The following is a 13,516-nucleotide window of genomic DNA, read 5'->3' on the forward strand; positions in this document are numbered from 1 at the left end:
GTAAACACATTCCCCAATATAAAGACTACTTTACCTTAAATTAACATAAGTAATATTTAGGGTGGTAATGGATAGGGTATGATAGAGTTTAAATTCAATCCTAATCTTATTTGTAGGTTGAGATTTTTATATAAACTCAATCTTATCTTATTCGCAGGTTGAGAATATCCCAATCTTAATACTACTCGTTTTTAACTTGCGGGTATCCGATTATATCCACGAGTTACCAAAAAAATGCAATATTATTATATAATTTGATGATAATTTAAAATAGAACTAACTTTTATATAAAAAAAATTAAATTATCAATTAATAATTTTTTTAGTGACTAATGATCAATTAATAATTTGTTGTTAGGATTTAACTAAAAATTAAAAATATATATAATATAAATTTTAACATTTTTATATATTTGTTACTTATTTATTAAAACAAAAGATTTAAAAATGTTTACTAATAATAATTTTAACATACCTCCTTTAAATACATATATATTAGCTAGAGTCATCTTCTTCTTATTATTATTATTAGTATTATTTATTATTATTATTATTGTTAATGTTTCCCTTTCCACTTTGACGAGGCAATTAACTTTATTTATTTATTTATGTTGTGGCCATTGAGGCAGTTAATCTTGCACAGTGCACAAATGTGTGACCAAAATTGACACAATTCACTTTTGGATAAGAATACAAATCATTTTTCAAGACAACACATCTTTCAATTTCATTAAGGCCCACTTGATGTAGAAGAACTGTATATTTCCACGAAATTCATACTGTTTTATCCATTAATATTAGTGCTCAATAAGACAAATGCAAATCTTCATTTTTGTTCTCTAAAGTTTTTGAAATATGTGCCTAACTCAGTTTCAATAATATGTAATGTACTGCATGTTTCACATTAGTAATTAAGTTAAAATATTTAACTAATTATACATAAGCAAATATATATTTAGTTACTTTGTGCCAAAAGAATATTTAATTAATTAAGTAATGAAACATCACCTTTTTCTTTTGTTATTACAATAAAATATAGGTTTAATTATTCTGTCGATTCTTATAGTTTTATCGAATTTTTAATTAGATTTTTATATTTTTTTTAATTAAATCTTTATACTATATTAAATTTTGTAACTAAGTCCCTGTCATGATAAAAACATTAAAATTAATAAAATATTTTATTAAACTATATAAAATATTCAATCAAGTATTAGACATATTTATTTTTCTTAACAGAATATTTTATTAATTCTAATATTTTTATCATGGTAGAAACTTAATTACAAAATCTGATATGGTATAGGGACTTAATAAAAAAAGGGCAAAAAACCATAATAAGCCAACTGACTCCAAAAATTACGTAAATAAGCCAAAGCAAAAATCGTTTCAGCAATAAGCCAGATCGTATTTTTATATAATTCGAACCAGGTTGGTTCGAACTCTATTTGTTAGTAAATCGAACTAGGTGAGTTCGAATTAGGTTTTTTTGGTTGGTAATAAATCGAACCAGCTTGGTTCGAATTAAGAATGAACGTAATTCGAACCAGGTTGGTTCGAATTACAGAGTGACACGGTTCTGGTGTAATTCGAACCGGGCTGGTTCGAATTACACAAATCATAGTTCGAACCAGACCGGTTCGAATTAGTTTGAGACTCAGCTGTATATATATGGTTCCAAACGTGAGTTAGTCTCATTAGAGGGAGTAAGATGGATAGTGAGGAGAGTTTTGTGGTTTTGGTGCACCACAGAGGATCTGTTAATAGAAAAACTCATTCTGGAGTAAAGTTCACAGATAAGAATCCTCTATGTATTATCGTAACTTCTACGACGAGTTATGATGACCTTGTTAGCGCTGTACTGATGAAGCTCGGTCTGGAAGGTGCGAAGCGGGTGAAGAAGTTTTTCTATCGCATTCCAGTCACGGTGCTACAGAATACCGTGAAGTATGATTGCTTCACGATTAATAACGATGTGGACTTGCAAGTAATGTTTCTTTGTCGGCGGCAGTTTCCGGAGGTGAGGACACCAGAGTTGTTGGCACGGCTGGTTGATGTGGTATCCAGCTCTGGCGGTTCGAACCGGAATACGAACACTATAGCGAATCCAGCAGGTTCTAGTTCCCGGGCTGCTGTTGCTTCCTCCTCCGTCCCTGTGTACGAACCAGTGGTCCAACCTGTCGCCTCCCCGTCTTTTGCTGTTGACCTCAATGGCACCGAAGGCGACGAGGTAGTGGAAAGGGAAAATTTGCCGAACGCTTTAGTGGGAGTTGCACCTGTTGGCGTTGGAGAAGGTTTTTTGGGTGATGAAGATGAGGATGACGTCGAGCCGGATATGATTGACGATGACAGCGCTGATGATATTGAAGCGAATGGGCCTGCATTGGCGGTAGGTGGTTCTAGCTCTGGGACACAGCAGTATCCACCACATTTTTCCTCGTTGGACTTGGACGCCATGAGACAGGAGGGGGTTTTAGGGCACGCTGTTGGATTCGGAGCTAGAGATGCGGAAGGAACTGGTGGTCTGACAGAGTTCCAGGTTGGTCAGCAATTCCAGAATAAAGATGAAGCCCTTTTAAGTGTGAAGACTTACAGCATCCGGCAAGGGGTACAGTACAAGGTGGTGGAGTCCGATCACCGCCGGTATGTGGAGAAGTGTTCCGAGTTTGGGAATGGGTGCACATGGTTGATTCGACTGAGTCTCCGGAAGCGCAAGGGCATTTGGGAGGTCAAACGGTACAATGGACCTCACACTTGCCTGGCCACATCCATCTCGAGTGACCACAGGAGTTTGGATTATCATGTCATTTCGGTGTTCATTATGCCAATGGTTAGGGCTGATGCATCCGTGAGCATAAAGGTGCTCCTGAACGCCACGACAGCGCACTTTGGTTTTAGGCCGACTTACCGGAGGGTTTGGATGGCGAAGCAGAAATCTATTGCCCTCATATACGGTGACTGGGATGAGTCCTACAACGACCTGCCTAGGTGGGTGTTGGGTGTCCAGCTGACGATGCCTGGGAGTGTTGCGGTCCTGAAGACGAGCCGGTTCGAGTTGGAGGACAGGTGGACGAATCTCAAGCGTACTTCTACAGACTTTTCTGGACTTTCCCGCCCTGCATCGAGGCATTCCGTCATTGCAAGCCGCTAATCAGCATTGACGGCACACATTTGTATGGGAAGTATGGGGGAACGTTGCTCATCGCGATTGCACAGAATGGAAACTCCAACATTCTACCTGTCGCATTCGCACTAGTAGAGGGTGAGAATGCAGAGTCCTGGAGTTTCTTTCTCTCGCACCTTCGACAGCACGTGACCCCGCAGCCTGGTCTGCTGGTTATATCGGACAGGCACATGCACCGGTACAACCAAGCCAGTGCGGCAGAACCCCAGCTGTAGGTACTCAGCTCCTCCAGCCTCGCTACGTACGGAAGCCATCTGATGTGAATCCGGTTCCCTGACTTGTCCGCAAACAGCTGCGTGCCCAACAACATCATGATGTACGCACGGGCATATCAGCGCACAGTCTCATCATCTGCATCCTCAGGGCACTCACCGAAAGTCTCCTGAAACCAGCTGCAGTTCACTGCGTACTTTTGAACCTGACTGGGAGGAGGTATAACTCCGAGCAACTCCTGGAACCAGACCCAGGCTGGACGGCCACCCTCGATGTATATATGGAACTCTGACAAGCACCCGCTCACGTAACGGCCGTCTACTGGCAAACCCAGCTGGTATGCCACGTCCTGGAGTGTGATCGTGCACTCTCCGAACGGCATATGGAACGTGTGTGTCTCGGGACGCCATCGCTCTACGAATGCACTGACAAGGGCCTCGTCTAGCCGGAACCATCGGTCGTTCAGCCTTGCAAGATGGTATAGACCTGCCATCTGCAAGTACGGAACGTATCTGTCATCAAGTCGCATGCCCTGCTGCCGCCGCATGCTCCTAATGCATCGCTGGGGCTGTGCACAAAATGAACCGCATAGTTAGAACCAGCTTAAAAACCAACCACAACCATAAGCAACACGATAAATCATCAACATACCATTCTGCTAAATAAAACCGCATAACATTACATGAAAAATAACCAACTGGAAAACAAATCCATAGACCGCACAACTAAACCGCTAAAATGAACCAGCCTAACGAGATCCACTAACAAGAAACAGCTTAACTAAACCGGTCTACGTAAAAGAGCTACGGTAAAACAACTACCATCAAAAAAGTCAAACAAATCACCAACATAAAACCACTAACGAAAACCACCTACCCTAAACCACTAACATAAAGCGCTTGCATTGCCCACTCGCAAAAACCGCTAACATATACCACCAACATAAACCACCAACAGAAATCACTAACTTAAACCACTAGCATAAACCACTAACTTAAACCGCTAACTTAAACCACTAACATAAACCACTAACATAAACCACTAACATAAACCACCAACAGAAACCACTAACTTAAACCACTAGCATAAACCACTAACTTAAACCGCTAACTTAAACCACTAACATAAACTACCTACATAAACCACTAACATAAACCACCATCTAACCCACATGCAAAACCACTAAGGCACAAATACCGCTAGAATCAAAAATATTTCCGTACTAACCTCCTCGTTGATGACCCCGGTTATATGAGCGACTCCGTCCAAGCGATATAACCGTGCCGGATCGTCCCCCATGAGCAGAATATTCCGTTCAGGTCTTCCTCGGAGAGAATCTGGGTCGTTTTCTCTGAGATTTTGTGGGGCATGGGGGAGGAATAATAGTTCGAATGAGGGTGATTCGAACTCCTTATATAGCCGAATCACCCATAATTCGAACCACCTTGGTTCGATTTATGAAAGAGCGCTCCAAAGGTAATTCGAACCAGCTTGGTTCGAATTACATGTGTTGCAGAATTGGCCATAGTTCGAACTAGCCTAGTTCGAATTACATGGGATTGGAGTTCGAACCAGCTTGGTTCTAATTACATTGAAATCTCCACTTCCCTAATTCGAACCACCCTGGTTCGATTTATTCAACTTTCTAGTTCGAACCACCTTGGTTCGAATTACATAAAAATGACATCTGGCTTATTGCTGAAACGATTTTCAGTTTGGCGTATTTACGTTACACCATTCTTATTGTGGCTTATTAAGGTTTTTTGCCCTAAAAAAAACAATATAGAGACCTAATTAAAAATTTAGTAAAACTATAAAGACTGATAAGTTAATTAAATCTAAAATATATCACTTAAAAACTATGATTAATTAATAATCATTCTTGACCAAAAATTACTAACTCTAAAAAAATAGAGCACTATTATTTTATCATGATTTTATTATAAAATCCAAAAAATAATAACACATATTATTAGAGGATGAAATCTAGTAATCTACTTATGTTGTAAGGGGTTAGTTAGGACCTAAAGTTAGTTCTTGACATTGAATCTAACGACGAAGTAAAAAGCAAGAACAACTGAACAAGTAACAGCTTCAGTTACTGTTACTGTCACCGTTACTGCACGTGCATGTGGCAACACACACTGCTGATGCAATAAATACTATTTTTATTTTTATTTTCTTTATATAAAAAAATAAAAATAATGTTTCAATTCCAAGATGCCGACATTTTTCCCCCTTCTTTTGTACGGAGACCGAGTTAATTTGAGAACTAAATAATAATTACAAAATAACCAGTGCATTTTAGTTGTCGTTTTTCTAAAAAAGAAAAGATTAAATTGTATTTATAATCTCCCTCAATTACGATTATGTTGAATTGATAATAAAAATCAGTTGAAAATTTATTTAAAAAATCACATATTCATAATTTATCTTGGTATTCAAATTCATATATAATGATTTAAATTGTGTTTATGATAGTTACTATAAAAGTTAAAGCAATATTTGAAAAGCTTATTAGATGCCATGTGTTGATGACTAGTTTTCAAGCGGGTCCGGTTCATACCTTTCCAATTATCAGTACTTGTGTGTTATGAAATATGGACATTTTTTTAATTTGTCACATATATTTCAGATACAATATTTATTTAATATAATATTTATTTAATATGTGTTTTTTGTGTTTAAATTATGTCTAATAAAAAATAATTTTTTTAAATATATTTAAATATACTTAAATATCATTACGTATTAGTTTATTTAATTTTGTTTTTAATATATATTTTTAAAATAAATTTAAAAATAATATATATTATTAATTATTAAAATAAAATATATTTTAAATATTTTATATAATTAATAATAATATTAAAAATAATTTATATTTTAATATTAATAAAATACTAAAATATTATTATAATTTATCTAAAAAATACTTTATATTTTATATATATACCGTATTCTTATATCTTATAAAAATTTTAAATTTTATAAAAATTTTAAATTTTCATATCTCATGTCGTATTATATCTCATGTCAGTGGTCATGCATTATAATTTATATGTTTTATAACCTTTCCTTACTTTTTTTTTTTCGGGAAGAAATAACCTTTCCTTACTTAAAATCAATAAATCATGATGATGCATAAGACACTGTTGTTTTAAACCTTCCACTAATGAAATAATTATGGTGGCATATTATTGAAATTATTTTACACACGTTTCTGTACAAGCGGGTACTCTTGTCGGCCTAGGAGTCATTTCATGCTTTAATTCATACCAACATATATCATTAACATATGAAATAGCTTCTGCTCCAAAAAATATCCTTTTTGTTTTTTATAAAATATCGAATGTAAATACTACTTCAAAATTAACAGTTCTTTATGACCTAATAACTATATCTTTATGGCTTTATTTAATTAACTTTATCAATGCTGTCAGAAAGCTTTATAATATTAATAATAACGAGTATGCTATATATATATATATATATATATATATATATATATATATATATATATATATATACTAAAATCAGTTATCAAAATTAATTATTAGTATAAAATAAATATTAAAACACAAATATATATTAAAAGTAAATAACACAAATATATATTAAAAGTAAATTATACCACATAAATATTGATACATAAATATATTGATGACTAATTTTGATATACAAATAGTATTTTTGTGATATTGCTAATGCATTTAACAATAGTGTTAATAGTTTACAAAATCTATGAATTAAACCCCACTTTGATCTTTGAGATTGACAAGATGTACTGATTTAGTTCTTGACTTTTTAATTGTTACAATTTGGTCTCCCATATTTAAAAAAGTGCACCAATGTAATCTCTTGTATATTTTCTATTGTCAGAACTCAACGCCGTTAGTGATGTGGCTAAGACTTTTTACACTGGACATATTAAAACGATGTCATACACGCTTTGGCACTAAAAAATGCACTAAACAGCGTCGTTTGAGGGTTTGAACAATTATTATTGTTCAAAAGAAAGGGGTGTAACGTTTTAGTATTGTTCAAACCCTAAAACGACGTCATTTAGTGTCTTCTTTAGCTCTAAAACGCGTACGATATTATTTTAATATGTTCAGCATGGCAAGGGCGTTAAATTCCGACGACGAAAAATACGCAAAAGACTATATTAGTGCATCTTTTTAAATCTAAAGAACCAAATTGTAGCAATTAAAAAGTCAGAGAATAAATACCAATCTCACAACCAAAGTAGAGCTTAACTCCAAAATCCATATATGAATTCATATTCTTAAAAAGTGTCAACTCACATCTCCATTAATGCCTCCGCAATATTTGTGTCTGCAACTGAATAAGCTCATTGAACTTCACAAAGCTGCATCCTAACATTTTGTCATATAACGCAAAAAACAAAGTCATGAATAAATCGATCTTCTTTGAAACAAAGTGATTTCTTATACATATTTTAGAAAAAGGAAAAAAGAAAAAAAAAACACTCTGGATCTCAGTATCAAAATGTTGGGTTAATCGAGGCCAAGCACCCCTGGGAGTGATTAAAAGTAGCAATCGTCTTTTAATTTCAAGACATGTCAAACATACTGTTTGGGAGCTACTTGGGGTCAAACTTCAAAGTCAGTCCAACGAAAATCCTTCTTTCGATCTTTCTAACTTCCTCACTTCATTCTGGAATGAAGTGAATTTTACCAAGTTTCTTTTCCGAAAAAGAAATATTCGATCGCTTCATTCATTCTCTTTTATCTGTCACTATATGCAAAAGTATAAGGAAAGGATGATATTAGTCGCTTCATTCATTCTCTTTTATCTGTCACTATATGCAAAAGTATAAGGAAAGGATGATATTAGTCAAAGTAGGCCAAAAGTATAACAGAGAACAAGGCCAACCTCCCTAAGGTTTACGACTTTCACCATCTTAGTCCCTCAGATTCAAAATTCTATACAGGTCCCGGAGATTCAGCTTTAGGCACTATATTGGTCCCTAAACTCTTTCCAGCGTTGAATCAATCAACGGAATGCTGAGCTAGCAATAGCATCTTTTCATTTTAGCTCTTAAATAAGACAAAAACAAGGTCGTTTTGGAGCGTTGAATTAACTAACGGAATGCTGAACTAGCTCTGACTTGCCATGTTAAAATGAAACAACGTTGTTTAGCCATGTGTCAAGCAACGCAATTTAGAGCGAATTCAGCACTTAGTTTGCTGATTCAGTAATAGAAAAGGTCCAGGGACCAATATAGTGTCTAGAACTGAATCTTGGGGACCAGTATAGGTAATTTTGAATTCAAGGGACTAAAATGGTAAAAGTTGTGAATCTGAGGGACCACCTTGGAGATTTAGTCGCGCTTATATTGTTTATTCGAATGCCAAGATCAGATTATTAGTGCCACTAACTAACTACACTAATAATTGCTTTTAAAGGAGTTTATGAGAAAGATTCATTTCATAAAATACATATTATTGAATAATAGAAAGTTAACTATGCTTAGATAGTTCACTTCATTAGTTAATCATGAGGAAATTATTCTATTTAATTAGGATGTCTCAAGCTCACTTAAGCTAAAGTGGAATTAGAACAAACAAAATCTTGATCAACGCTAAAAAATTCTAATCAAAGAATTCCCATTTCATGAACTTCACTTACCATATAATCATAGAATGAAGCAACTAAATCAGTCAGTATTAACAAACTTTTGAGCAAAAAGGAAAATTTGAACAGCTGAAGGAAATTCATAAATAGAAGACCAAAGAGGTTTTCTCTTTTATTATCAACACAAATGCGGGAAGGAATTTGCAGCATAATGAAAAAGCTGTTCAAGTCATTGCATCCTCCTATCTAAACTCCAAGCTTTCCTATCAATTAAACTTACACACAACTTTAAACAGAAACAAGTAATGCAAGCAACTATAAATCTAAATTTACATTTTAGTCAGCGCAAATCCATTACAAAACCAAAGATGAACCAAAAAGGAAAAAAAGAAGATAAAAGGCCATATATGTAAAAAGAAAGCATCAAGATGTCTACCTCCTCAGCTATCTGACTCCTAGCACCAAATCACCTCAACTTATGTTGAACATTATGACTGCACAGCTTTATTTTGTTTGATACAAGCCGGTGCCTTGAACTCCTGGCACTTCCACATTGATGTAGCCTCGATTGGCATCACTCTCTCAGTGGATGGCTCAACTGGAAACAAAGGAATACTATCAACAGGATGATTCCCCGAGTTCATTTCAGATATTGGTGTGCTTCTACCCCTGACACCTTCCTTTGGCTGCGCCCTGTCTTTCGAGGTGCAAATGCTTAATGGCAACTTTTTTAGCTTCACCCTTCCTCTCTTCTTACCTGTGGTAGACAAATCTTCAGTGATTTTCTCCTTTGACTGGCTTGACTCTGCTTCCCCATTATCCATCTCCATTTGGTTTGATCTATCATATCTGAGTCCCTTCTTGTCTTCCTTACTTGAGCATACTTCTTGAATGGAGCCTTCGGAATCAATCTTGCCAGCCGCTGCATGTCCATTGTTCAAAGATAAGTCTTGTCCATTTGCCATACCAGCATCAGATCCCTCAGTCATTTCCATGCTCGAAGAGCTTCTAGGCTTCTTCTGTCTGCTCCCTTTTGATTCCGAGTTTGGAGAATTCTTTGTGATCCTAGGAGAACTGTTCATGGCTCGGTGTAACTTTCGAGCCAATTCTTCATCCGTCCCACAATTTTCAACAGGTTGGTATTTTTTGTACAAGAGCTGAACTGGGAGATGCTTCTTCTGTTTGTTCTTTTTGAGATTTCTTTCCTTGTTGACCGACTCATCAGAGAAAGAGGCAACCAAATCTAAAGCACTCTTAGCTGCAGCAATTGCCTTCGCTGCTATTTCAGCCTTTTCTTCGGCTGCAGCTCTAGCAGCCTGCGCAGTCTTACTTGCAGCTACCGCCGCTGCTTTCGAGGCCTCCACTACCTCCTCAGGGGTAAGATTAGGGTTACTCGAATGAGCACTCAGCAAATTTTTAAGCCGAGCTTCAAACTCACTCGAATAGGACGACGAGGAAGAGGGAGCACCCTCGCAAACCGTGACACAAGAAGCAGCAATCGTCGAAGGAGAGGCAGCAGCATCAACACAATCCGAATTCTGTTTTTTTAATCCAGCAAGAAGCCGCTTTCGTGGAGGCAGAAGAACATCAGCATCCAAGTGATTCACATCACACACGTTCTCCATGGAAACTCTACTTAATTCAAACCCAATTCAATTCAATGTTCAGGTACGAAGAACAATGAAAAAATCATCACATGAATCGAAATTCAAAACTCAAATCCATCCAACAATCACACACTATCTAAACAATTATCAACGGTCAACTAATCTAGCTCAAAAACCCAACTCCACATCCGCGATCAAATCAGGATTCAGTAAAAACAAAAACCTACAAGATTCTCAGCAAACCCTACAGAAACTGCTTCGTTGTGATATCAGGAACCCTCCAAAGAAGAAAATTCGATTCATAACCAACATATTCTTCCAAATATTCCACCGATTTGGTTCCTAACCAGAAAAGAAGCAAAATCAAAGTCAAACTAAATTCACAACAAAATTATTCAATTCATCCGAATTAGAATCTCTACGAAAATGAACCAAAAACCAACAGAAAACGCTAATCGTTATCTAACGAATTAGAATGTAGCCATGGATGCATAATTGAGCTAAGAACAAAAGATCAGACACCGAAAAAACCAAAGAAAAACCTCCAATTCACATAGAATATCATTTTGAGCAGCAGACTCATGCATAGCAGAGTTTGCATATTTCCGATACACTTCTTTTTTTTTTTCCTTCCAAATCAAATTAAGAAAGCGAAATGAAATCGAGAATCTCGATTCAAGCGAATTGCGCAAGAATCAACGAGAATTCAACAAACGCGGATCAAAATTGGAGAGAAGAACACACGGACAAGAAATGAGGTCCATGAGTACCTGATCCTGCTAGAGAGAGAAAGAAGAGAGAGAAAGGGAGAAGAGTAAACGGCGAGGTACCATTAGGGTTTTCTTCCTTTTTTTTTTTGGCTTTGTTTTTTTTTTTCCCTTCTTCTTTGTTCTCTCTAAGGAAGAGAGAAAATTGGTGGTGGTGGTGTAGGAGAAGAAAATCCAGGGCGTGTGTAATGAAAACCGAAGATCTTTTTTTTTTAATTTTCATTTTTCGAATTTCTTTTTTTCTGTTTTAGTTTTCTTTATTTTCTAAGGAATTTGGATTGGTTATGTTTCCATATAAAGTTATAAACCACTAATAATTAATAATTACTGCCTCATTTCTCACTAAACCTTCATTTTTATTTGCATTACAATACCTAATTGCTATTACTTAATTACTCTTACATGTTATTTTTATTTTATTATTATCCGTTTTTTTATATATATTTTGTCAAAAGAGGTCAAATTTTTCTTACAACTTTCTTAAACTCTTGTTGTTTACTTGTTTATTAGCTACTTTTTCTCAACAACCCTAATTTTTTTTTTTCCAGGTTCTCTTGTTTAGTTTAATGATTAGATTAGTTTGTATTTTGATTTTCCTATATGCTACTACCCCTGTCGGTAATAACCTTTTTTTGTTTCTAAGATGCTAGTTTGAAATTAAAAAATCAAATTTATTCTGGGCATAATCGATGTATAACAAAATATATTTATGAGATCAAATTCAATTTGTCCCTCACTAAAATTTCAAAGGATATAGTTGTTCTTTAAAAGAGAAAATAATAAATTCATCTATCACAATTTAAAATATTTAGCTAAAGAGTGTCTAAGAGCATTGATTGAAAGATGAAAATAGAACTTTTTTTTTTCAAATATATTCAATAATGTATTTAAAAAAATTACATATAAATTATATTTTCTATTTAAACCTTCTAGTTGTAATATCATTAAAAATTGTTTTTGGAACAGTTGTCAGTAAAAACAAATTTCATAGCATTGTTCATTACAAAAATTGTGAAAGACAAAGTTGTTTGGAAAGATAAATTTGTCATTTCGGAATACAAAAAATTTACTATTTTGTCTCTCCATTTTATATTATTGTATTCATTTATTTTATTCAAATACTATATTAAATTCGCAGTGTATGTAAAGTAGATGAATTATTTATCTAATATATTGTCTCTTATATAGTCATTTTTATTCAACATTAGTGAATATTACTTATTTTTATATCAGGCAATAATAAAACTAACTGTGTGTCATTTTAATATAAGATTATTCTATTAAATAATAGCGTGATCCATATATAATTAATATAACTAATTCTAATAATATAGATGTATATAATATGATAGTTATTATTAAAAAATGAATTAATGTGACTTTTTTAAATAATAAAAGATCTTTTTAAGGAATGGTAAAATTCTCTGAGATGCAGAAATCATTGCAGAGACTATTTTGAATAGAAATTTGACTATAATTTTTTTTTTCATGAAGACAAAAACGCAGGGTAAAATTTTTTCTGAGACAAAAGTGGAGACCTGAATAGAAATTTTCATCTGTCTGGCTAATGTCTAAATTCATAAATTTACTTATTTGTCTTTAATCATTTATAAATATATATATTAGTCATTTCACATGCTATATATATACTATATAAGAGAAATCCTAAATTTATAATCCTCATTTGTATAACTCTTCTTCAATTTAGAAATTTCTAGCTGCCGTCCATACTCCATTCAACCTCTCTGCAGCTACCTTTTCGTCACTTTTCCTTCTCAACATGCTGTCACTCCTCACTATGCCATCAACTCTCACTACGTCGTTCTCTCTGTTCGTAGCGTTCTTTTTCCTCTTTGAGGATGCATTCGTTCTCTTCTTTACAACTCTATCGTCGTATTCATTCTCATCTCTATTGCTGCGTCTCCCGTATTCGTCTACTATTTTGTGTTCTACCTCGCCGTCGCGTCCACTCACTGCGTCAATTTAAAAGAAATCGTTGTCTATCGTTTATCGTTTTTGTATAAAATTTTACTTTATTGTATATGATGAATACTTATGACTCTATTTTTATAGAAATTAATGATCAGTTAAAACTAATAGAAAAATAAAAAATAAAAACCTACAATAAATAACATCTCACAAAAA

The 13,516-nt window shown here is 34.5% G+C and overlaps 1 protein-coding gene across 2 annotated transcripts; it reads right to left on the bottom strand.

Annotated features, from left to right (window-relative positions):
- Positions 1-9,136: 9,136 nt before the first annotated feature.
- Positions 9,137-11,655, bottom strand: LOC112747642 (uncharacterized). Of its 2 annotated transcripts, none has more exons than XM_029292829.2 (2): positions 11,435-11,655; positions 9,137-10,946 (listed from the first exon to the last, which is right to left on the bottom strand). In XM_029292829.2, the coding sequence occupies exon 2, from the start codon at positions 10,620-10,622 to the stop codon at positions 9,486-9,488; it is 1,137 nt and encodes a 378-aa protein (XP_029148662.1). In that variant the 5' UTR covers positions 10,623-10,946; positions 11,435-11,655; the 3' UTR covers positions 9,137-9,485. The 2 variants fall into 2 exon arrangements, with proteins under 2 accessions (XP_029148662.1, XP_025651565.1); XM_025795780.3 differs by having other exon boundaries at positions 11,375-11,647.
- Between the last annotated feature and the right edge of the window lie 1,861 nt (positions 11,656-13,516).

The sequence above is a fragment of the Arachis hypogaea genome, chromosome 15 (genome assembly GCF_003086295.3).
Source record: "Arachis hypogaea cultivar Tifrunner chromosome 15, arahy.Tifrunner.gnm2.J5K5, whole genome shotgun sequence".
Lineage (NCBI taxonomy): Eukaryota > Viridiplantae > Streptophyta > Magnoliopsida > Fabales > Fabaceae > Arachis > Arachis hypogaea.